The 23,956-nt window shown below is 37.7% G+C and overlaps 1 protein-coding gene across 3 annotated transcripts in view; it reads left to right on the forward strand.

Annotated features, from left to right (window-relative positions):
• The window catches only part of ZFHX4 (zinc finger homeobox 4), a 123,547-nt gene that overhangs the window by 2,877 nt on the left and 96,714 nt on the right, over positions 1-23,956 (forward strand). For 2 of the 3 annotated variants that reach the window (XM_062489767.1, XM_062489776.1), the window contains exon 2: positions 835-1,337. In XM_062489767.1, the coding sequence (XP_062345751.1) occupies positions 835-1,337 (503 nt within the window). The remainder of the gene's footprint in view (positions 1-834; positions 1,338-23,956) is intronic. The other variant, XM_062489787.1, reaches the window with a different exon arrangement.

Consider the following 23,956-nt stretch of genomic DNA (forward strand, 5'->3'; position numbering starts at 1 on the left):
ACATAATGAGGTACTATCAAATTAACAAACTAGGAAAGATACAGACAGCTCTGTTTTCCTCAGTTTTTAATTATCTGAATAGGTCAACATTTTTCCAGCAGGAATGCAGTCTTTTCTTTCTTACCTGACAATGCCCCTTTATAGTTAGCAAATTGTCTGTATTCCAAGTGTAAGAGAAGGGCAAATTGGAATCAAATGCTCATGTGTGAGCAGTGTACTATTAATCTGTTACCTAATGGTGCCAACTCATACTAAAAAGGGTTCTTAGAGTTTGTTAATTTGTAATGTTTCCTTTTGACATACCTAAATTTTCCTCATGTTGTTCACCGGGTATATTTTAAAATTAGGAATGCTGAGATGTGGTACCAAAAGTAGCTAAATCAGTCTAGATACGCTTAACCTAATTAATATATTGTAGATATACATATATATATATATATATATATATATATATATATATATATATTGACCTACCTCTACCATCGTTTAAAGGATATAACAAAACTACAATTAGTGCTGTGTAAGTTAATCTTGCCTTTTAAGTTACAAAAGCATTGCTGTTTTGTTATTGTATTGATCAACTTTCATGCCTTTGAAAATACAAATTCCAGAATGACATCATGCCCAGTAGGAGTAATTAAAGCTATCTGATGAGGGAATTTAGAAGCTGAAAGGGATGATTGTAATTGATCCTGATTCAATCCTATTACAGCTTTTTATAGTTTAAGCTCTAGAGAAAGCAAACTCCTTGTCAAGGCTTTATTTTACGGATTCCTTTGTGTGTGCTATGCTTGCTGGTCTCTACTTTCCCTTTTAATTTTTTTTTTCCTGTAGTAAATAATGAGCTGCCGCCTGAAATCCGGCTTGCCAGTGGTCAGCTAATGGGTGATGACCTGTCCCTCCTTACTGCAGGAGAGCTGTCACCTTATATCAGTGACCCAGCGCTGAAGCTATTCCAGTGTGCTGTTTGCAACAAATTCACCTCTGACAGCCTGGAGGCCCTAAGTGTGCATGTGAGCAGTGAGCGCTCACTCCCCGAAGAGGAGTGGAGGGCTGTAATTGGAGACATCTACCAGTGCAAGCTCTGTAACTACAACACTCAGCTCAAAGCGAACTTCCAGCTCCACTGCAAGACTGACAAACATATGCAGAAATATCAACTGGTGGCTCACATTAAAGAAGGTGGCAAAACTAATGAGTGGAGGCTGAAGTGTATTGCCATTGGCAACCCAGTTCACCTGAAATGTAACGCCTGTGACTATTACACCAACAGCGTGGATAAATTGCGCTTGCATACTACCAATCACAGGCACGAGGCAGCCCTGAAACTCTACAAGGTAAGTCTGTGACAGCAACTCCAGCCAGCACCAAGTAGGCTGGGAAATTAACCTTTTCAGTGCTCATCAAACAGGACTTTGATTAATTAGTCGAGTAAAAGTTTATTGAACGTGCATAAAGTCAAACAAAAGCTGCAGGTTAGTCAGGAAGGAGTGATCCAGATAAGTCCTGTGGAGTCGCCTGGGGGTGTCATTTAGGAGGCACTTTCTGCAAACACAGGGTCCATAAGGTTTTGGATTTTTTTTTTTTTTGCAGTTCTCTTGTAATAAATAACTAGAGGCGTTTTACATCTCTCATAACCTTTTCAGACTTTGTCCATTACGTTTTGATCAGAAGCTTGACAGAGATTATGGAAAATGATGTTTTTCCCATACCGTTCATAGGGAAATCATAAGGAGATCACTTTCTGGCATATGTATCTGTTTGCAGCCATAATGTATCACAGCCAAGTTATTTTACATTGGTATTTTCAGTATGCACAGGCAATATGCCACATTATTACAAAGGCTATTCAGAAGTAAGCACTGTCATCCTTTTGTCTGCCCTTCTTTTCCAGTAATGATTTTTCACAAACATGAAAGGGTGTGGTGTAGATAAATATGTTAGTAGAATGGCAACTATATTTTTATCTTTACTGGAAAAAACTATGTGGATATAATGAATATGTGGGAGTGATGAATACCATTTATTACACAACTTGTCATGACTTTTTCCAAACCCTAATTATGGGGTAACTTATTTTCTGCAGTGTGTTTACTGGATTGGCTTGATTGTCTTGGTTCATGTACAAAATATAACACATTCATTTCCAAGATGAATAACTTTGTAACTTATTAAAAACTTCTTTTGTCTAGGGAATATAAAAATTCAGGAAATATTGCAAACCATTAGTCACTGTAACAAGCTCTAAATATGATTAGAAAATCCATTTTGCAAGTGTTACCTATTGATTTATACTAGAAATCTGTGATAACTAAACTATCAGGAGTCATCTGCTGATTACAGCAACTATGCTGGTTTTCTAATCATGTTGAAGACCTGTACATACAGAACAAATATGGAAAAGTCTCAGCAGACCTCTAATTTGAGCAAGAAATAACTTTTTTCTGGTGTTCAGCCATGTTCAAGTGGTTGGTCTGAGCTAACACATGATGCACAGGCAATGTCATAGATGTTCATTTTATAACCTGATAGTTGTAACATTGGTGCATCTGCTGTGAGCAAAAATGGCAGTAACACAAGTTTTGGTCTATTAAACTGTCCCACATTGCTGTCTGCTCTGCTTAATAATATATTTAATTTGAATTGTATTTTTCCTTCATTCTAGATGGTGTTATTTTTTGCTGTTTTTTTTCTTAAGATCTAAAATCTTGTTTTGAAAAGTATAAAAAAGAGCTAAGAGTCTAGTGACACAGCCTGCCTCAGCAGCAAAACCTCGTTCAGAGGCTCCTGCTGCCTGTCATCGGTGAAACCATTCCTTGCTTCCTCCATTTACACTGTGCAGCCACACTCTTAAGTTGGGGTTTTTATAAAGAAGCAAAACAAAACCCCACATTTTTGGTCCCCATCTGTTTGTTGGTTTTTTGTTTTGTTTTGTTGGGGGTTTTTTTGTTTTGTTTTTGTTTGTTTGGGTTTTTTTGTTGGCTTTTTTTTTAGTGTTAGCCTTCATTATTTCAATTATTGTTCTATAATGCCACCATTCAAGGAAATGCTACTGCAAATGGTGCCACAGACAGGAATGAGAGAGCAGGAGAAGGGAAGGAAGAAGGATTTCTCAGATGGCTTGACTGCCAAAGTTTCTGAGACCGTTGAAAATAAGATGCCAGCTGCTTATTTTTTTACAAAAATCTATAGTCGCAAGGTACACCAACTATTTACTCAAAACATTACTTGCTCTTCATTCACTCAACCTGATCCCTAGAGAAACCTTAATCAAATATGTTTGGGTTTCCAGCCTGTCCTACAAAATATTTGATGTGGGATGCTAAGGGAGAGAGTATTAGCTCTTGGCCCTCATCACTAAAAATGTCCCTCATGATTTCTTAGAGAATCTTGGAAATTTGAACCCCGCTAGGTTTAATGACTCTCAGAAAGCAGATAGCATATACTCACGCATACACTATTTTTATATAATTTCATTTTAACTTTCATTTGAAGGAGTGTCATGTTTAAAGTAACAGTTGGAGTATTAGTGTTATTTTCTAAGATTTGGGGTTGGCAACAACATGTCCCAAATGACCAAAATGTCCGAGATGTGCATGCTCTGTAATAGAATGTAATGCCTCGGTACATCACCCAGAAAACTTTACTCTTAATTGTAAGTGTACATTCAGGCCTGAAAATGTAAATAAATGCAGTTTTGAAAGTCTGTTAAGTTATCTGCTAGCAGACTTGATAGTTTTGTCAGGTTTTGGTGAAGCTGTTGCCACCAAGAGGGTTGTAAACTTTCTTGTCTTGATACATCAGATAAACTTTTAGAGCACCTAAGGAAAAAAAGAACATTAATTTGTATGAATAATAGATATATGCCTTGGGAGCAATATCGAATATTCATGAATTGTGTTTATATTCAAGCAGTTCCTCTTAACTCTTTTAAAATTAAGGTGTTGTGAATGTGTTTCGGCAATAAAAAGTTTAATACTAAAACCATCTGAAAGCACAGAAGAAGAATCTGTGACTTTGTTCCTTTGCTTTGTCAAATACCTCAAAGTTTTTCTTCAGTCATTTATATTTATTTAAATGTTATTGTTTTGTGAATTTTCTTTTTATAAATGTTGCTGTAACAGCTTGATTTTTTTCCCTGTGCTTAACTATTGATGGAATAAAAGGATGTCTTTTCATAGTTGTAGCTTTTGAAGGAACCATGAACATCAGAGCTTCTCTTCTGAAGCTGTATAATTTTAGGCAGTACGGAAATGTCACTTTTAGAGTTAGATTCTAAATGTGGCAGAGTGGAACCTTTAGTTGTTTTCTAAGTTATTTAAAGAAGAAATGGCCTGGTTGTTCCTCACAGAAGTGGAGTATTTAAATGATGTTGGTAATGTGGCTGCTAAGAGCCAGAACAAGGATGGCCTTACCCTGAGTGAACTCAGCTTGGCCTAAATGAATTTCCCAAAGACTTACTTTTGGAATTGTGGAGCTCGATATTAGCAAATTAAACCACTGAAGAGTTGCAATTTCTTGGCAGCATCCATCAAGAAGAATTCAGTGACTCCACAAGTAAACAGAGAAAGCTTCTATAGCAACAGAGTGCATTTCCATACTACAGGAGGAAGCATTCAGGTTCTGCAGATTTGGGAAGCTGAGGCAGGACGGTGATCTGTCGCTGTGGATGTAAAATACATATAGCTGGAACTGCTCTTAAGGCAGCCATTTTGTAGGTTAGTCAAAAGTTTTTGATTCAGGGAACCACATATATCATGTCCTGAAACTATAAAATAGTTTCAAAATACTTTTATTAATAAATAAAAAAGTACAGGATAGCCTTTTTGTAAATTAAACTGGAATGGCTTAAAATAAAATTTACTTAACCAAGTAACTGAATGACATGATCAATTTCTAATCACAAATAAATATTTGAAGCTAGTTTATTAAAAAATATAATTTGATTAGCTGGTAATGCCTTCAACAGATATTGCTTTTGTACTGTATATTTACTGCAGTTTGCATTGCATATGCAGTTATTTAGGAGCTCAGGGAAAGTGAGAGGCAGCAGTTAGCAGACTAACACTCAGCTGTGCAAGGAGTGACTTGGTCTTCCTTTTATTGACAAAATATTGAACCGCAACATTATTAATGCTATGATTTTTAAATTTCACTTTAAAAAAATCACTTTACCTCCCATGTTCTCAAGTGGCAAAGATATTACCCAAAAGGAGTGACCTGATTTCAGTTTAAGAAGGTTAAAGGTTAAAGGTTAGCTCAAAAGCATCATCTGCCTAGCTGCTTAACTTTAAACTGATCAATTTAATGAAAATCTGTTTTGCAGATGGTGTTGTAATGTCTTTGGCAGGATTTAGGCAGCTTTAACATTAGACGTATGCTAGTAAAAATTATTTCTTTATTTGACCAGAACAACACCTTTTCTTTTATGTTTTAAGGTAAAAGGCATGTGGGATATGGTATTTTGGCAAAGGACCCAGAAGCAGAAAGTGTTGATGGTCTTTCCATATGGACTCAAAACCAGAATACCCTTATGTCTATTGCTAACGATGACGGAAGAAACAAACAAAGCTGTATTCATTTTTTTACCATAATGTTTTACTTTGAACCCATAAAAAAGCATTTCAGTCAGACCTGTCCTTGGAAAAGGCTTGTCTTCTTTGCTTAGGGTGGAATACAGCAGCATTAACTTTTTTAACCTGGCAGAGCACACCGATTGTCTCTTTCAGACCTTGTATTTGTAGGTTAGAAATATTCTTTCCCTTGCTCACAAACCAGGCTGTAATTGTGTTACTTACTATAAATATGAAGGCAAATTAGTCAATCCAAATGGTAAGTTTTATCTGATGGTGCTTGTCTGAATAAACAAAGAATTAGATCCTTGGGAGTGTAAAGCAGAGTTTTGTGTTTATGTCTTCTGAGAATCAAGTCCTCACAGTTTTTGCCAAGATAATTAAATTTCAGCACAAGCATGTCTTTCTATTTTCAGATATATGCAATTCAGTAGGAATTTCTTGGGCTGCTAATGCATTACTATGATATGTTCGCTTTGTAATTAGCTAGGATTCTATCCCTTTGCTGAAATGCATTGTGATATTACACACACAAGCATACTTTGCATGTAAGCAGTTATGAAAGTGGTGCCCTTTGTTTCATATTGACCTTCCAACTTACTTAAAAGAGAGTTTACAATGAGCCTTTGTTTTGCCCGCAAATGATCATAAACAGCTTTCTAAAGAGCCCAATAAAATAAGAGAATCGCAAATGTATAACATCACATGTTGAAAGGGTGGAAGAACAAACGGGGCTTTTGCTGTATTTTATAGGATGGATTTATAATCTGTTCTTGGGTCACTTAGGGCCAAGAATTTTCATGGTCAGCTGCTTGGTCCTGCTAGCTAGCATCCTCTGCAGGAAAGGCAAATACCGTACAGCACCTGCTCTTCAGCTGGGGCTCTGCATTGCTCTTTAAAGCAAAGTGTCCACTTCTCTACTGGTTCAAAGTCAAAAGATTAATCAGACCAGCTTTCTTCTGCATCTGTCATCAGTGAAGCAGAATAGTCTGTCTGGATTCCATAATGCTGTTTGCATATTTGGATTTTAAATCAGCCAGGAGTGTTGAATGCTTTGCTCATCTTTATCACGTGCAGGAGGCACAAGTGGGGTTTAGACCTCAGGTAACTTTTAGTGTAACAGTTCCCCAAGGAACACTGCTTGGTTTTTTCTCATTATCCTTGTTCTGGATGAAAGCATTGTTGTTAGGAATTAACAACTGAGGGGGGTGTGAAGTACATGCACATGGGAATGAATGGACTTATAGCCTAAATCACTTTGTTTGCTTTACTCCGTTTGGCATGAAATGCTGGTACTTGATCAGCTTGGAATTAACAGAAAGTCACATTCTTTTCATTTCAATTGTCCTGCACTAACTTTTTAATTTAAAATAAAATATCCTACAAAAATGCCAGTCCAATTATTTAACTGTCATTGTCCCAGTATGATGGTAAAAGAGGTCAGGAGATTGTGCAGCATTGATTTGCATAAAAATCATTGTGGAAAGGAAATTGGAATATGTCTGCACACCTGAGGAGCCAAACCAAGCTTTGCTTGATGTTATTCTTCTTGTTTGTTTAGAAGAAAACTATTTTCAGTGATAAACAAAAGTTATTCTAATTTGTTCCTCAACACAAGTCTCATATAGAGACTAGAAGGTATTTCAATTTTTGAAGTCCTTTGAGATTTGTGTTCACTTAAGGTTTTAAATGCTTCATGAAATTTAATTTCCACTGCAAGTTTTAATTACTGTAATTCAGATTATGCTGTTGTGCTTACATGTATAAAGAGAAACCAGTGTTCAAAGAACACAGTCTAGTTACAGTTGTACACACATTGTGTAGTCATAGCTACAAATTATGTATATGCCTACAGTATGTACTTGTATGCACTATAGAAAAGAATATTTATTAAAAAAAAAGACTAGCAAAAAAAATGTTGGCTGGTAAAATAGCAATTTCAAAACTATCCTTTTTATGATAAATTTAAAAATAAAACAGTAAACATTTTCACATTATATTTTGTGCACATTTAATTTGATATTCAGATGTCTTTATCTTAGATTGTCTTACATAACGGTCCTTGTTAAAAAATACTGTATTTTGGATTCAGCTTATGTTACACTGCTGAAACAGGGAGGTGTTCTCAATTCATAGTGTAAAGAATACTCCTGTTCTTCCACTGAAATGCTGTTCGGAATCCCATTTTGTGTGCTGTCCTGGGTCAGGGTGTGTGAGGCTGCTCTTGGGAAGGAGGCTGTACCAGACTACTTGCAGTGTGCAGCCTGCCCAGTGGAGCCCGAGGGAGTAGGTCCTCTTGCAGAGCAGGAAAAGTGAGCAAGGAGAGCCAAAGCAGCAGGATCAGCCTCATTTATTCAGCATGCTCAACACACTTAAAATGGCTGTATAACAGCTATTTTTTGCACCTGGAATTCTTTCATTCTGACATTAAGAGAAATATGTAATTATTTCTGACTGAGATTCAAAGCAGAGATGCAGTGTATAGTGTATGTAAGAGTATTATGTCAATGTGAGTGCATATGTATGTGTGCATTAATAGATTGCAGCTATGGATTTAGCAGCCACTCCCTCCCAGCCTTGCAACATAGATTTTCTTGTTACCCTTAGGAGATTTTAGCTGATATTATGCAACTCACTACAGGTGTCTTTTCTAAAATTGTAATTAGTTTGCCAGATTCTCCCAGGTGAGATTTTTCTCTACGCTCTTTTCCACATATTTAAAAATGAGCAGTAAAAAAAAGTAAAAAGGCTGACACATAGCAGGAAAGTTATATTTTGGCATGGATACATGTAATTCAGCTTTGTTATTGTTTTTGCTGAGTAATTTAGAAGAAACTTTCCCTTGGTCGATGCATTTGCTGGTTCATCCACACGAAATGCCAGAATTGTGATTTTTTAGGGAGTTAATGGAAATAAAATCTTACAGACCTCATATGTACAGGACAGATTTGAGCTTTTTGATACACAGGTTTTGAGACTGTATTGGCTATATATATGTCTAAATTACTAGACAGACAAATTTCTGCATTTCTTCTTTTTTTCTCCTTTGGGGTACTACTGCAGCAGAAAAGGATAAGAAAGTGTAATGAAGATACTGGTGTGAAATACTAAGTAATGCAATTTCTGTTTGTTTCAGCAAGGAATGGGCACAATGCAGGAAATGTATTTTCTTGGATAAACTTCCATATCTATGTTTGCGGGTAAATTATAATACAGTACAACATGAAATATGTATGAATTATGCTAACTGTGAGTAGGGGCTTTATGTTGAAAAAAACATAAATTACAAGTGGTGGCTGGCTTGTAATAATTTTTGAACCTGATGGTCTGTCTGTTATACTGGTGTGCTTAATACAGGCAGACAGTGCAGACTGATGATCGTACAACCTCATGCTGATACATAAAAAAAGTGAAGCTTTGCTAAGAACTTCAAGACCTTTGCTTTGTGGACAGCTATGAAGGAGGATGTCGTAGAAATTACCCCCTTGGTCTGCAGCAGAAGGTGCCAAGCCTGCAATACTGCAGCAGACAGATACACAGCTTATTGTGCACCATAGCCTCAGGGGAAACTCTATGTTCTACTCTACCAGTGGGAAGGAAGGCATTAAAATAATCCTTAGCTTTTGAAGGCAGGGGGTATTGAAGAAAACAAAAATTGAGCAAAGGTAGTCCTTGAATGATGAAGTGTGCAGATTCCCATGCCTTGGGCATCCTACTGCAATAGCAGTTACAATAAGAAAAAAATGTTTTTGTCATATACAAGAAGTATGAGCAATACTCCTTGGTTATATGCATGAATAGGAAACATATTACTAATGGGGGCTATGAATAGTAACATACTAGCCTCATTCCAAGAGTGGATGTTTGACCACCAGAGTTGCCTAACAAAAATGTGATTTTTTTCTATTTAGAATTGTTATCCTACAGTATTAATCAAACCATGCTATTCACAGGTTTCACACGTGTAAAATACATGACTGTGTAACTGCTGGTTTGTTGCTGCATTGTATGCAGGAAGCCTAGCATATAGGGACAGTATTCAGTGTTCTGCCCAAAGAGGCTATTTATTTGTAGGCCTTGTTTTCTCTTGAAAACTCAAAAATCAAGAACATGCACTCCTTCCTTGTACTGCTCCTGGAGAAAAGAACCATAGAGCTACATTTACCTGTAAAGAATCTGCTTTTCTGGGATAGTGTGTACCCCAACCTTTAACAGAAAACTATATTACTCTTAGAGAAAGATGACTGTTTTAAAACAAAAGCCAACAGTGGAAACTCTTTCCAAAACTTTATCAGGCAATTCCAAAGGTCTACATCTCTTGATTTTAAAGTTAGCACATATGGAATTTTTTTATATGTTCATGTTTATATGTTTTTTTTTTAAAAAATATGTTTAACACATCTAGAATTTTCCATTGGCATCCTAAGCCTGTGTTTGGACCTATAGCAGTTCTTAGGTGGTGGGAGGCCAGTTGTGTCCAAACAGCTTTATTAAAAAGGAAGGTGTTTTCCATGGAAAATCCTAAAATGTTGCAAGTGGCTCAAGTATCATAATAGCTATGATTGACACTGTCCTTATCCTAAATTCGAAACTCTGGTTTCTAATGGTAAAGGAGAGGGAAGAGGACTTCTTATTCACAGAATAATCAAATCAAAATTTCTGGTGTTGAAAGGGATTCATAAGGATTATTGAATCGAACTTCCTGCTCCTTGCAAAACTACCTAGAACTTAACTATATGACTAAGAGTGCCGTCCAGATACTCCTTGAACTCTGGAAGGATTGGTGCTGTGACCACTTCCCTGAGAAGCCTGTTCCAGTGACCAACCACTCTCTCAGTAAAGAAGCTTTCCCTGCTGTCCAAGCTGAACTTCCCCTGACGCAGCTTCATACCATTCAGACAACAATGACAACAATAACCTCAACAAAAACTTGCTCTATGGGAAATAGATTGAGGAAAGAAATACTGCCATTCTCTAATTGAATAAACACTTTGTGAATGACCAGCAACTTGGTATTTTTACAACTAGAACAATGAAACAAAGTCTAAGGAGGATCTTGGTATTCTTGTTCTTTGTGTGCTAGTGATGAGAGCATGGAAAAAAAGCTTGCTTTACTACTGAAATGAGACAGCTTTAATATCTTGATGTTACTATTTTGGAAGCAACCTTTGGCATTTGCAGATATGTGAGCAGCTAATGAATGACTGGAAATTAGGAAGAATAAAGCTGGTGGAAAAAAAATGAGTCCAAACTGCAAATGTTTCTGAAAACCTTATGTCCTTATTTGTTCAGGAACTTCTGTGACTCAAAATCTTGACCCAGGAAGAAGCTGGAATTCTGGGATATGTCAGGACAGGATCTTCTGAAGTCAGCTCTCAGATGACAGAGATCACAGGCCACAGAAAATAGTTTAGGACTAATTTTACCAAATTTCTGGCCTAGAGTATGGGCAGATTTGAAAGCACTGCTGTATTGTTAGTCCCCTGGGTCTAACTAACCCTGTTACAGATGCATCTCAGTAATAGGTGTTGTACCTAGGCTGTGGATATACTTTGTCACTTTTTGATTTACTAAGGTAGTCTCATATGTCATGATGAATTGAATATGCTGTCAATGTGCTCTGTCTCTCTGTTCCTGTCTCCACTGGTGTGTTTTGTAGTGTGTCAGGCTTCAACAATATCTTTGCAACACGTGAATTTCTGTGACTTTTAGAACTCAAGGAATGAAAATCTTTGTACTAGTCATTAGAACTGTTTATAGGTATTTTTGAGATGGAGCAAATACTTTCTCAGTCTGTAGTCACTTTGATTTTTTTTTTTTCTTTTTGGGTTGTCTTCTTTTTTATTTCTTGAAAAAGAAAAATAAGTTTTTGGGATCATCTCTGACTCAACATGTTACATGTAGGGCCTGGATCCAAGAAGTCTTGCTATGATATTTCTTTTTTTTCATGAGTTTTTCACTGAACAGCTCAAATTCTGTGGCCTCAGCTACCTCAAAATCATCAAACAGATGATATGGTTTACCCAAAGCATTTTGGGGCACACAGAGTACATGAGCTATGCTGGTTTTTAAGAGTTCTGTGTAAGTAAAAATTTTTATGATAAGGAAGAGTTGAGGTGGTAATCAATAAAAGGTGACTCTGAAATCTCATGCTACAGAGAGCCTGTATCCCAGTTCATTCAGCTTTTGTGCTCTCCAGATACAAAGGTTTTATGCCTCATGTGACCACAACAGGAACTAAACAAATGTCTTTACTTCTAGTAGTTGTTTGTCCTAATAGATTTCGAAGGTAAGGTCAATACTGTCTGTACTGGGAAACAGAGCATGGCTTTGGGAAAAAAACAACAACGTGTCTCTAACCAAGCAGAGGTGAGTGAGAGGCTGGTCTGTAGTACATCTGACAGTCTAAATGGACCTCATAGAATTATAATTAAGCATAACAAATTCTTTACACATGTCTGTCTTTTTGTCTGCATATATTTGTTTTTACATGGACTTAATAGATTGTCAGCAGTTGGGAAGGATGAATTCGAGTAGTGGGGAGAGTTAGAGGTGGAGTCTGAAGTTGTTCATGCTCACAAGAGCTCAGAGAGACATTATCCAACAGCAGTGTTAGGGAGGAAGTCACAGTAGTGTGAGGCTGGGTTTCTTGCACAAGGGGTGCAGTGGACAGTAACAAAAGGGCAGGTGTGTGTGTGTGTTTATAAAAGTGTGCACTTCCCAGGAGCATGAACTGGATCTAAAACTGTGGTGTCCATACATACCCCAGGCTGCTTCTGTCATCTTTTATAATGCTGTACGAAGGTCTATATATGTTAGTGTATGCTGTAGTAAAGGTTGGATTTCCATTTTTTCTGCTAATTTCCTTCTGCCAGTTGCTTATAATTTTCTTTTAGGTCTGAAACTATCAGGATTTGGGTCTGGGTGTAAAGAATATTTCTTTTCTCTTTGGAGCTCTTTCTGAGTCACTTAATCATGAGATATCTTTCCAGCCTGTCTTAATGAAAAATACTCCATTGCAAATAAAGTTAGTTAAGTACATTTCTTGCAGTGGCTGTCCATAACAGAAGAGAATGTTATTTTAAAAGCAACAACACATTAATAGGCCAAGTATGCGATCATTGTCCTATCACAGCAAATTATACCATTAGTCCACCTTATCTAATCTCTTTGCTACAGACTGCCTAACAACAATTGCTTCTCAGAGCAAAGCAGAAAAAAAAAAAAAGATTTCATGGGCAAATATAATGTTTCTTTGCTTATACAGGAAAATTCTTGCTCTTTTCATATGTCTTTGCAATGCATATGCTTTGCATATGTCTGTACTGTGCAGTGAATTAACATCCTACAAATTCAAGTATATATGTTCCCACCCCCCCCTCCCACCCCCCGAGGTTGTCTTTGGGCAATTTTATAGGTATACAAACATCAAATCAGTTTATAAAGTGAACTTTTGGCTCAATCGCATGCAGTGGGAAGGAGTTCTACAGGTTAATTTAATCTGCATAAAAGTTTTTTTGTTTTGTTTTTTTAATTTTTCTGTAATTAATTTATTTTTTGTTTGTTTTAATTTGTCTGGTAACAGAATGAAAAAGATCATATGTTCTTACTTGCTTTATGAGCTTTTACATAATCTTTATAACTTAACAATAATCTTTATGATTACTTTATGGTCTTTTTATCATGCCTCTCTTTTATTTACACAAAAAAATTCAACCCATTCAGTCTTGCTTTTAGTGGAAGGTTTTCCACATTTCTGCTAATCCCATCACTGATCTCTGAACTCCTTTTACCGCTCTTAAATTTTTTTTGGAGATACACAGACACTTCAGAATTGAACACGCTGTTCTCAGTAGAACTCTATGATCTTATTGTCCCATGCCTGGTGCATCCAAAAATATAATCTGCTTTAAACAAATCCCATTGCAGTTGGTGCTGGAAATACGTTGCCTTTCATTACATGCTTCTTCCCACGCCCTCCCTTCAAACTGATGCTGAAGTGTCCCAGAGTGGCTACATTTAACTTAGACAACAGTAACATGTTTGATTGGTTCAAATTATTCCTTCTACTATATATTTGCTTGGATTTATCCGTCAATACTGAGTTTCTTCTGCATGCTCAGCTAACTTCAAAAGTATCTGGCATTTCTCACAGTTCTTTGGCTGGTCTTGACTGTCATGAATTCATTTATGATTTCTGCAGAATCAGTCCTAGTTTGCAGTTAGAAGACACAGAATTAACTTTTGTTCTATTAAATGCCCTGTTCATCCAGCTTGTTTTCTCTCTCTGTCAGTTTTTGATCCATGAGTTTTTTGCCCCTCTGTTAAGCACCTACATTACGTGGTTAGGCTGCTTCTGCATAGCCAGCTGAGTGGAAAAATCTCCAGCTCTGAATTAACCCATGGAGTAATTAAATTCCCCCTAATATTAGGAGAGTGAGAGGAAGAAGCATCTCCTTGTGCCCATGTCACATTGCCTGTCTCTTCAGATAGCTGCCTGTCGTTGCTTTCCCACATGGACTGCTATACCTAGTGGCTTGAGGTGCAGATGTCTGTAGGCAGTTAACTACTTGCTGAGCCTGAAGAACAGAAATAGGTAATTAACCATCTATCTGCAAATATTTACCCCAGATACTTATTTACTGATGCAAACTAGAAGATGCTCTTTCTGCATGTGGACTATAAGGCTGAGGCATAACTGCAGCTGACTCTTTGTAGTGTGCTCTTTTCATACTGTTCAGTGCTAACTTTAATGTATTATTGATTGTTATTAAGGTATACCATGAAATACAGATGGAATATCTGTTGTGGTTGAACTCATACTGTGGGAGCTATGTTGACTTTTAGATTGTTCTGGCCTTCATGCTGCTTGACATTAAAACCTTTCACATTAGGGTTTAGAAGAGAAAGAAACATATAGTAACTATGTTATCCTGTATGTAGTCTGAAGTAATGTGAAAATACCATGCCAAATTCCCTCCCCACCAAGTCAGCACAAAATTTGAAATGAAATACTAATTTCAGAACAAGCCAGGAAGTTCAAATTCCCTTTGTGAGTATATATAAACACTACTTCAGGACAGTCAATACCTGAATTTAAATTAGCTGTGCTACCTGCTAGTAGAAAGTGATAAAAGTGGAGGGATTAGGGGTCTGATTTTCAAGAATACTGAGTCCTAGTGGCTCCTTGTGGCAGTGTCTGTTTAATATCCCAGCATCCAAGGTCATGCTCATGAGTGACTGGCACCTCTGTGCTGACTGCCAGCCTCCATTCTTGCACAGCCTTCTTGGCTGGATGTATTGGCTAGTTTGAAATACACAAAAATTGCATCAGAGGATCAATTACTGCTGAAATGTCACTACTGAACCCTGTAATAGTGCTAATTAGTTAAAGCAAAAGAGGCACTTATCTTGGCAGCAGATCACTGATTTTTTTTTCCACAAAATTAGGTTTGAAATGCTTTACATTCTCCCCCTGCCTTTTTGGAGAAGTTTAAGAACAAAGATGTTGAGAGGTTTTTTTTCCTTTTTTATTTCCTATTCCCCCATAAAAAGTAATACTTCTAAATGTTTCTCGCTATGTCCAGCAATTTCCATCTCAGAATAGCTTACTTTTGTTTGGAACTCTTAAAGAGGCTATTAGTCATTGGAGAAAACTTGAAACAAGGAAACATATGACAAACACACAGTCACAGGACAGCCCTCTCTAATTTTGGCTCAGGTCCCTTTCTGCCATTAATGGGGCAAAAAAGAAACTGGAGATCTGATGCAAGTTCCTTGCCGTGGGGGAGGGCAGAGTTATTCTGTGTGTGTCAGGGAGTCCCTGGCAGGCGGGGAGCCAGCTGAGTGTGTCCTGTCCTTCCCACCGCACAGCACGCAGGAGATGTGTCGGGAGAAGGAGCAGGAAAGGCAGTAGCTGGAGTACATGTAGTGTGTGTGTGATGGGAATGAAATCCCTGCTGCACAGGGAGGCCTGGGGAGCTCCCAGGCAGAGCCGGCTCAGGGGGATGCTGGTGGCTGCAGAAAACTTTTTATCTGCTACAGAAAGGCAGTGGCTGCTGTCACAAGCTATAGGGTCTGACTGCACTCCTGTGGTTTGATCCCCTGCTCAGGTAGGTTTCGTTTTTCTTGTGCTCACCTTGCAGGGAGCCTTTGATGCCTAAAGAGGCTACCTGGAATAGAGGCTAGACAGTGTTAAAGGAATAAAGTCGGTATTTATTAAAAGGCCTTCAAAGGATACACACTGGGTAGTGCAAGAGCCTGGCTGAGGCTACAACCAACGTGTACCCAAGATAGACCCAAGATGGACAACCAGTCATGAGTTTTCACACTTTTATAAGTTTTGGTCCATCTACTTGTCGGGGTTAATTGTCCAGTTGCAGCTTCAGGTTCTGAAGTCCCATCCTCCCAGATTGCTCTCCTCAATTCACTGTTTATACTTCTTGGGCCTGAAGCTGCAACGGTTCTCAGGCTGGAAAAGGATTATATTGTCTAACTAAACTGTGAAGAGAACTTGATAATACTTTATATGAAGTTCAGTCACACACCAATGCAGTACGCAGTAGAGAATCTCAAAAAATATAAAAGATAAAACTTAAGGCATCATCGTCCTGGGCTCTGTCAGTGTGTTCTGGGCTTGATGAACCACCATAATTCTTTCCCAGCACCAGTTGTTCTTTTTCAGTGCTAAAACATTCACGAGGCTCTCATTCACACGTCCCATCCCCCAACTTTTCACCCAGCATTTAGTTTTTGGTGAGGATTATTTCCTCACTATGCCACAAAGATAAGATTCTCATCTGCCAGTGGCATGAGCCGAGTCTGTGAGGTTTCTTTAGTATGATATGGGTCATATTGTTAAGCAAAAGTCTAAATATTTGCAGAGATTCAGGAAAAATAGAGGGGTTTTGCTAGTTTTTATCCTCTGCAGAATTTGCTTGAAGCTTTAAAAACATTGTTTGTTTCCTATTAAAATGGTGATGAGAGGAAAGAGGCAGGGAGAATGTATGCCAAATCTGTCTTTGTTGCAGTATTGCTGATCTCAGTATTACTCCAAGGATAGTGAAGTTTTCCAAAATGACAGTGTTTCTTAACTCTGTCAATGGACTGGGACATGGCTCTCCTGTGGTTTGACTTACTGTGGTTTGTCACTACTGTGAGAAATTATCCAGTTCATAAAGTCCTGTTATTTGGGTAATTTCTTGCTGAAATTGATGGTTACTGATCCTGTTTTTCTCTCAAAGTTTATTTCTAGGGCTTTCCCATTTGTGTCTGGTGCTCTAGATAAAAGGCTAGTCACAAAGACAGAGTCAGAGATACTGCTCTGCAATGAGGATGTGTAAAAGAGGAGAGGATGTGAATTTGGGACTGTTTTCCCTCTCATGGAAGCATTTTGCCTGTTTGATACAGAGCGTGAGTTGATATAATGAAATCTACCTCCTAAATATCTTTTACAGCTCAAACCAGGTTATCAGGTATTGATAACCATGACATACTTTGTGGTTGAGCATACACACTGGGACGTCTCATTTTTAGCCCATTTCTCCTCTTAAATGATTCCACATTTTTGAGCATTTTTTAAGCAGCTACTATTTAAAACCAGAAAGCCTCCACCCTAAAAGGCCCCAACCTGTCAGAAACATTTCCTCTCTTGCCTGAAGCTTGGAATTTCACTCCAAAATGCCAGCTCCCTCAGGAGTGTGCATAGTGTCATCCTTGCCTTGTGGTTTACTCTTTGCAACCTCAGTTGCACACACAGCCATTTTTTACCACCTCACCACATTCTACTTCCTTCTCTACCAACATCTCTACGTGTCTATTTTTCACAGTGCCATTTGCATCTAGATTTCTGCAGCACTTAACCCAATTTCACTCTTGCCAAGCCCTAGACTCCTTTATATTTTTCTCCTTTTCTGCCAATAACTTTCTTTTCCACTTTCTTTTGTATATGAGTGTATTTATGTATATAACAGATATGCATTTCTGTTTATCTGGGATGACTGGGATAAAAATTTAATTGTCTTGAGCTTGAGTTGGCTGTATTGTTTAAAGTAATTAAGAGCTAAAAAAGGTATGCTGAATATCCCACAGGAAGCTATCATGCATTTTAAGCCCGCTGCATATTTTGCATTAGGGAAAATATGTTAGAAATTTGTAGGGTTCTCTCTATTAATACTCTTTTTTTTCATATGGCTGCATGTACCGAGCCAAGCCCCAGTAATATTAAAGGAGAAAAAACTGCTGTAACTTTGTGACTAATATATTTTAGAAACGTCTTATATTTTTCCTGTAATAGCTTTTCCATACATAGCTTTTCAGTTTGAAGGTCTGACTTCTTAAACCTATCAGAGCTAAAAACAAGTTTCAACATTCTGTCGAAAAGCTGGAAACTTCCCACCTCCAATGCTCCAATGCTTTTTCAGACTCAAAGTTTGTAAGATTAACGCATCACTGGTAAAAGGCCCATCCTGGGTGTTGCCTCAATGTAATCTGAAAGGAAATTTTTCTGTTTGAAAGCAAGGAAGAAGTGTTGATGGTGGTTTGCAGCAAAACCAAACTAATGACAGCTGATTTAAGCTAACTGGGCTGGGAGCATTAACAGTAATTACTCTCAGAGACAATTTTAGGTCTTGTTTTAAGCACGGAGATTTTGTTGACACTGTCATCTAGGACGCAGTTGAGAATTCTCTGAAGACCATGATCCTCTACCTTTCACATGCCAGGTGCAGAAGTGTGCCTTGAGCAGAGTGCCTTTTATGAAGAATGCTGGATCTCTGCTTGGTTCACATTGACAATATAAAATCATCCATGCAGCATCAATAAGGCTGGGATAAAATACATGACATATAATAGTTTCAGACCATGGTCTTTCATTCTTTTTAAAGTATAACCACTGGAGCCACATATAAATAATTATCTGGCTATGTAAAGGGGTCAAATCAGGGCTTTGATATTCACAGTACATATCCTGATAGGACTGTGTTGTTGTTTAGGTAGGGTTAATTTTTGTCTCAACTCCAGCAAATGGTAAATTTTCCATTGAACTTGGTGGAACTAAGATTTCACACGACACTTAAATCTGTGCTATATAAAGCTTTGCATAAATACATCTGTGTATAATATATATCACAAGCATGTACAAATGTGTTTCTGTATATATTTTAGCCAATTACATAAACTCTATTTAAATTGTCTACTATGCAAATGCCTAGAATGAGCAAACTAAAAAATCTGGATAGAGGCGAAACACTCAAGAGAATGTAATGGGAACATGCTTTTCACTATTGCAATTTTGAGAGGTTTTGTTCCCTTTATCAGTTGCCTTTCTCTACTATGAAATCACGTGGGATCTTTTTTCTAGTTGCATCAATTTTTTGCTACAAATGTTTTACATTATAAAACTGTGTAAAACAGACTAAAAATTTGGAAGTGTTAAGAACAGATAATCTAGAGACTTAAGTGCTTTGGGCAAACTTCTCTTGCCAGCTTTCAGAGATACAGAGGGAGACTGTGTTTGAAACCCCTCATCAGAGCAAAATGAACGTTTTAGTGTTCTCGGACATAATATCAGGCTAGCATGCTCCCTGACTGACATCCCGTACATACTGTATAATTGCCAGCCTGCTTCTCCAAGTGCCTTGAAGATTACATTTTTTTAATGTCCCAATATTAATAACCAGATGTGATCTTCTTCCTGCCCAGGGGTCAAGCTAGCTGGCCAGGTCAGGCTGTTTGTCTGTGTGCACAGACTGTGAAGTCTATTCAGAATGACAGGTATGGGGGGGGAGGCGGGTAGGGTGTTAACCTCAAGACCACCAAAAGGGAGTTCTCCCTGCTGGGAACAAAGACCAGCAGGAGCTTCAGCCTTTTTCAGTACTCCTGGGATTTTAACCAAGTGAACAAAAGATGATGCACAGCTGAAGAAATGCTCTTCACAGCTGATACATAATTTAAGATGTTCAGTTACAAACAACCGGATATGTATTTGTGATTTCATTTGAGCACAGTCCAATTATCTGCAGTCAGTTAATATTTTTGTATGAGTAGTTTCTGCGTGCTGCTTTATATGCTCAGAAAACGCTCAATTGCCAGAGTTTGAATACACGCTAGCCTTGAAAATAGGCCTAGTACTTAAAGAAATAGCATTATAACACCAGCAGTTGCTATGGGGTATTTTGTACCTTCTAGTTAATGTTTGCCAGTCTATGTATAGATTATTTTATAATATGATATAGTTTCATTAAACATGTATTATAAAAACATTTACTCTTCACTCTCTCTTTTTTTGTGAGCTAAAAAAAAAAAAATCAAAAGAAGAAGCTATTTGTTTCCTAATTGATTTTCTACGTTAGTTGTTCATTGAATAGATAAGTAGTGCCTGTGATATTTGATTACAGAGCAAGGCACCCATTTAACCTTCCGTTCTTTCCTGGCCAGGATTTCAAATACAATACAACGTACCTCCCTTAGGCTCAGTAGGATTAGACTGCTAGCAGTAATCCCTGATGCTATGAAATAGACCTGATAGAACTTCAACTCACTTGTTTAGGATTATGCTCATGAATTTCAGTCATCTAGTTGCATTAACCCTTTGGGAACTTTTTTGGTTTATGCTGCTATAAATAATAAAACATTGTAGCAAACAATGGTAGATACATATCAAAACTTTTCTGTGTGTTTTAAAGAATTCACTTTTACTTGGTGATTAAAGGGTAAAATTCACATTGAAATGAATTTAACTCCTATAGCATAAATCCTCGGAGTTTATTTTATTTCTAATGTTTGGGTGCCTTTTGCAGTTCAACAGTGTCTTTAAACAGGTTGGTCTCAAATTGTGCATTCTTTTTTAAAAATTGTTTGAATAAGTTTTAGTTCTCAAGGTAGCCTTGAAAGGGCAGGCAAGTGGTATCTGCTAACTACAGAGCATCAGCGCAGAATCTCCCAGTATAATGACTTGAATGCAAGCATGGTCCTGTGGTAAAGAGGAGGGGAGTGATACCTGAGCTATCATTTCCAGGCTTTTTTTTGATTATAGAAACAATGGACAAAACTGATTTATGATGATTTATGCCCTGAGCTAAAAACAGAGTAAGAGTGCCAGAGCATTTCTGATGGACCATGAGACAGTTGGTGTGCAAAAGCATTGTAATCACTCCAGATTTGGACTACTCTTTTGAACTGGGGACTTCAATTTAAATGCTGATTTTTAATCTCGTCAAATCACTATAGGGAATGATTCCATACTAGCAATAAGAAGGAACAGATCTTTTCTTTCTTTCATTTTCAGGATCCTAAAACCCACCAATGAAATAAATATTGTTTCCTATTACCAGTCTCTTAAACTGTTGAAGCTTAAGTTCAAAGGCTCATTAAATATTTACATGCACAACTAATTGTACTGGTTATTCAAATGAATATATGTATATGTTTTAGAATATTTGATGCCAATTACAAGGAAAGAACTGTGGAGAATTTGACTTGGGAACTCTAACCTACTCTCTTAGCAGAAGTTAGAGTCAAATTAGGACTGACTGAATATGCACATTAAGACATCAGTTGGTGAAACTTCTGCCACTTCAATACACCTGCATGTGGAATTGCTATATTTAAAGGCAAGATGACAGGCATAATCAGTGCTACTAGCTGCACTTGATGACAGAGGCATCAGGGCAGTTCTTTACCCTTTAGACGCTATTAAAGCATGCCTATTATTGTAGATCTGTTGGGTACTCTTGATACATCTGATGATAAAGTGGTATTGATGAATAGCTGAAGGCCATGAGAGCAATAAATGAAGTTACTCTTGAGTGATTCCATTCTTTTTTTGCAGGAGGACTCTGGAGTGGGGGTAGTTTGGGGTGGTTGTTCATCAGCCCAGTGGTTCACTCCCATGTGGAGCATTGCTGAGTTCTAGTCTGTCGCCCTTTTTGATTAACATATGCCCAAGGCCATTACAGGAAAATCCTCTGTGCTTGAGTTGTGGGTGTCTCCATGATGCAGATGATTTTAATCTCCACAGCAATATCATTAGGCTTGGATGGCAAAATCAATTGTTTGACTCTGTATCTTTCCAGCCTTGGGGTTTGGATATACCAGCTGTGTTGCAAACTGGGGTCCTGCTGGTGGGATGCACAGGTGGTAGGAATGGCCAAGGCAGCACCACATAGCTGTCCCACACTTACAAGCCATGCTGATTCTGCATGTGGCTCCTGAGGTAACCCAAGGAGTGATAAGCATCCCTTGCTAATTTCTGTGTATATATATATATATATATATATGGCTGGTTGCTAAGTGGGTGTAGATGTTGCTACTCTTTCAAATTGGCTCCTCTCAAGTTTTTTTGTCTTAGAAATACCTTCCAAAAACTGTGCCCAGTCCCGCTGCTGAAACCTAGAGGCAGTTACAATCTTTAATATATTTAAACTTTTGTGCTTTGTTGGTTAGTTTTGGTTTGACACCTGGTATATTTCTGTTCCCTGATTGATTGCAAATGTACCATTAGAAATGGGCTGTTTCATGAATGCTAAGTTTACACATTCAGAATATGTTTTCCCTGGATATTCTGCAGTATGTGTTTAAACATAGCTGTTTCTGAAACAAATTCCTTGCTTAGGTCAGCAGATTTAGTATGGAGAAATTCATGGAAAGCAAACAGCCAAGAGGTGGGGCATGGAAGGAACTAATTCAAGAATTTCAGATGAATATAGCCAGTATTTTCCATTTTTCCATCTGACGCTTTAATTCTAAATGCAGAACTTTCTGAACTTAGTCTACAGTTTGCCACCTTCAGATTTGCTAAGAAAAGAGAGGTAAACCTGTAAAGTTTGATGAGATTTGAGTTGTGAAGAATATAACTGTCTATCCATTAGCCAGTTTTCTGCCAGCAAATATTTTGCAGATGCAGTTTCAGTTCTGTTCCAATTCTCTCAACTTGCCTCTAGTTGCAGTTTCACTCTGTTTCAACCTATATAGACTGAAATGAATCAGACCCCAGTTCTCTCTGAAAACCTCACTTGATATACATAATTCAGATCAGCTAACTGTGTCCTGGGCTAAATCTCAAAAGATACTGAAAGCTTGTATTTTCAGAGAGTGGTTGGCAAATGAAGAATCTGCTTTCTCATTTTCCTGATCAAAATTTTCAATTTTTGATTATTCTACCAAATTATCAAGTTGCACTTGACCTTCAGTTTCTTACAGGGAAAAGGGAATACAGGGTGGCCATATTGGGAGAGTTTGTTCTTAGATGAAAATAAATTTTGATGCCTTGGGTAACACTACTATTTATTAATGTGCATTTACTTAGCAAAGCAAAAAAAGGTTGTGTGTGTGTGTTAAGGGAATCTTATTAAGTCTAAATAAATAGACTGTAGAAACCGTGGTAATACTTTACACTTCTGTAAAGCCTTTATTCAGAGGCTTTCAAAATGTTTTAACAATGTTAATTAAATTCAGTGCTCCTTCATTCTGTGTTAGCCTAAGTGCATGTAGGGCCATCTTCATGTACATAGTGGTAGAATGGAAGAAAACTCGTGTTCAACTGTGTGCAGCAGCATTGCACTGCAAGTATTTTCAAGGCAGGTGAAAAAAAAAAGATAAAAAGCTGTGTTCAAGTGAAACTGCACAGGGGGTTGCCTGTAGGTAGGCAAAACATAATTGCAAGTTGAAATTTGGCCAAGACATTTGTCTTAACACTCTTCCTCCTTTGAAAAAAAAAAAAAAAAGTGCCACGTACTTAATAACTTTATTAAGTACAAGCAGTTGTGAAATCTGTTCTTTGTTTCAACCAAAAGGAAACATTTCCTAACAGGACAGTGCTGTTAAACACCAAGGTAGGGCACTGACTCATTACTAATTAAGACAGAAAGCACCATCAATGAATTACCAAAATGCTTTTTTTTGTAGTGCTGGTGTTTTCCTTGGAGATCTCCCCTCCGAGTTCTGACCCTGCTTTAGCCTGCGAGATCTGAAGGGATCACAGCACAAGGTGGTTATGGCTTAGGGCTGTATATAAAATGATGAAGGAGAGAGTGAAACCCAGCCATGTGCTCCCTTTACTTGACACTGCAGTAGGAGAGGGAGGTGGCATTTAGTGAAACTCAGAGCTACTCTTTTTTTCTGCAGTAAATAATCAGCCTGTGAAATTCACTGCTGCAGTGGGGGGTTATCCGGATAAACAGTTTATCAGGATTTTTAAGAAGGATAAGGGCATGAACATTAATGATGTTTCTGATTATGTGGGCTAAAACAAAAAGATACAAGAACGTTTAGTTCTCTATTATTATTGTTAAAGTCAGGATATAAACAGACTGTCCAGGGTCAGGCAAGGATCCCATCCCTGTCACAGTGCACATTCATTTCGGCTCTCTAAGGGCTTGTACTTG

Source organism: Cinclus cinclus, chromosome 1, assembly GCF_963662255.1.
Source record: "Cinclus cinclus chromosome 1, bCinCin1.1, whole genome shotgun sequence".
NCBI lineage: Eukaryota > Metazoa > Chordata > Aves > Passeriformes > Cinclidae > Cinclus > Cinclus cinclus.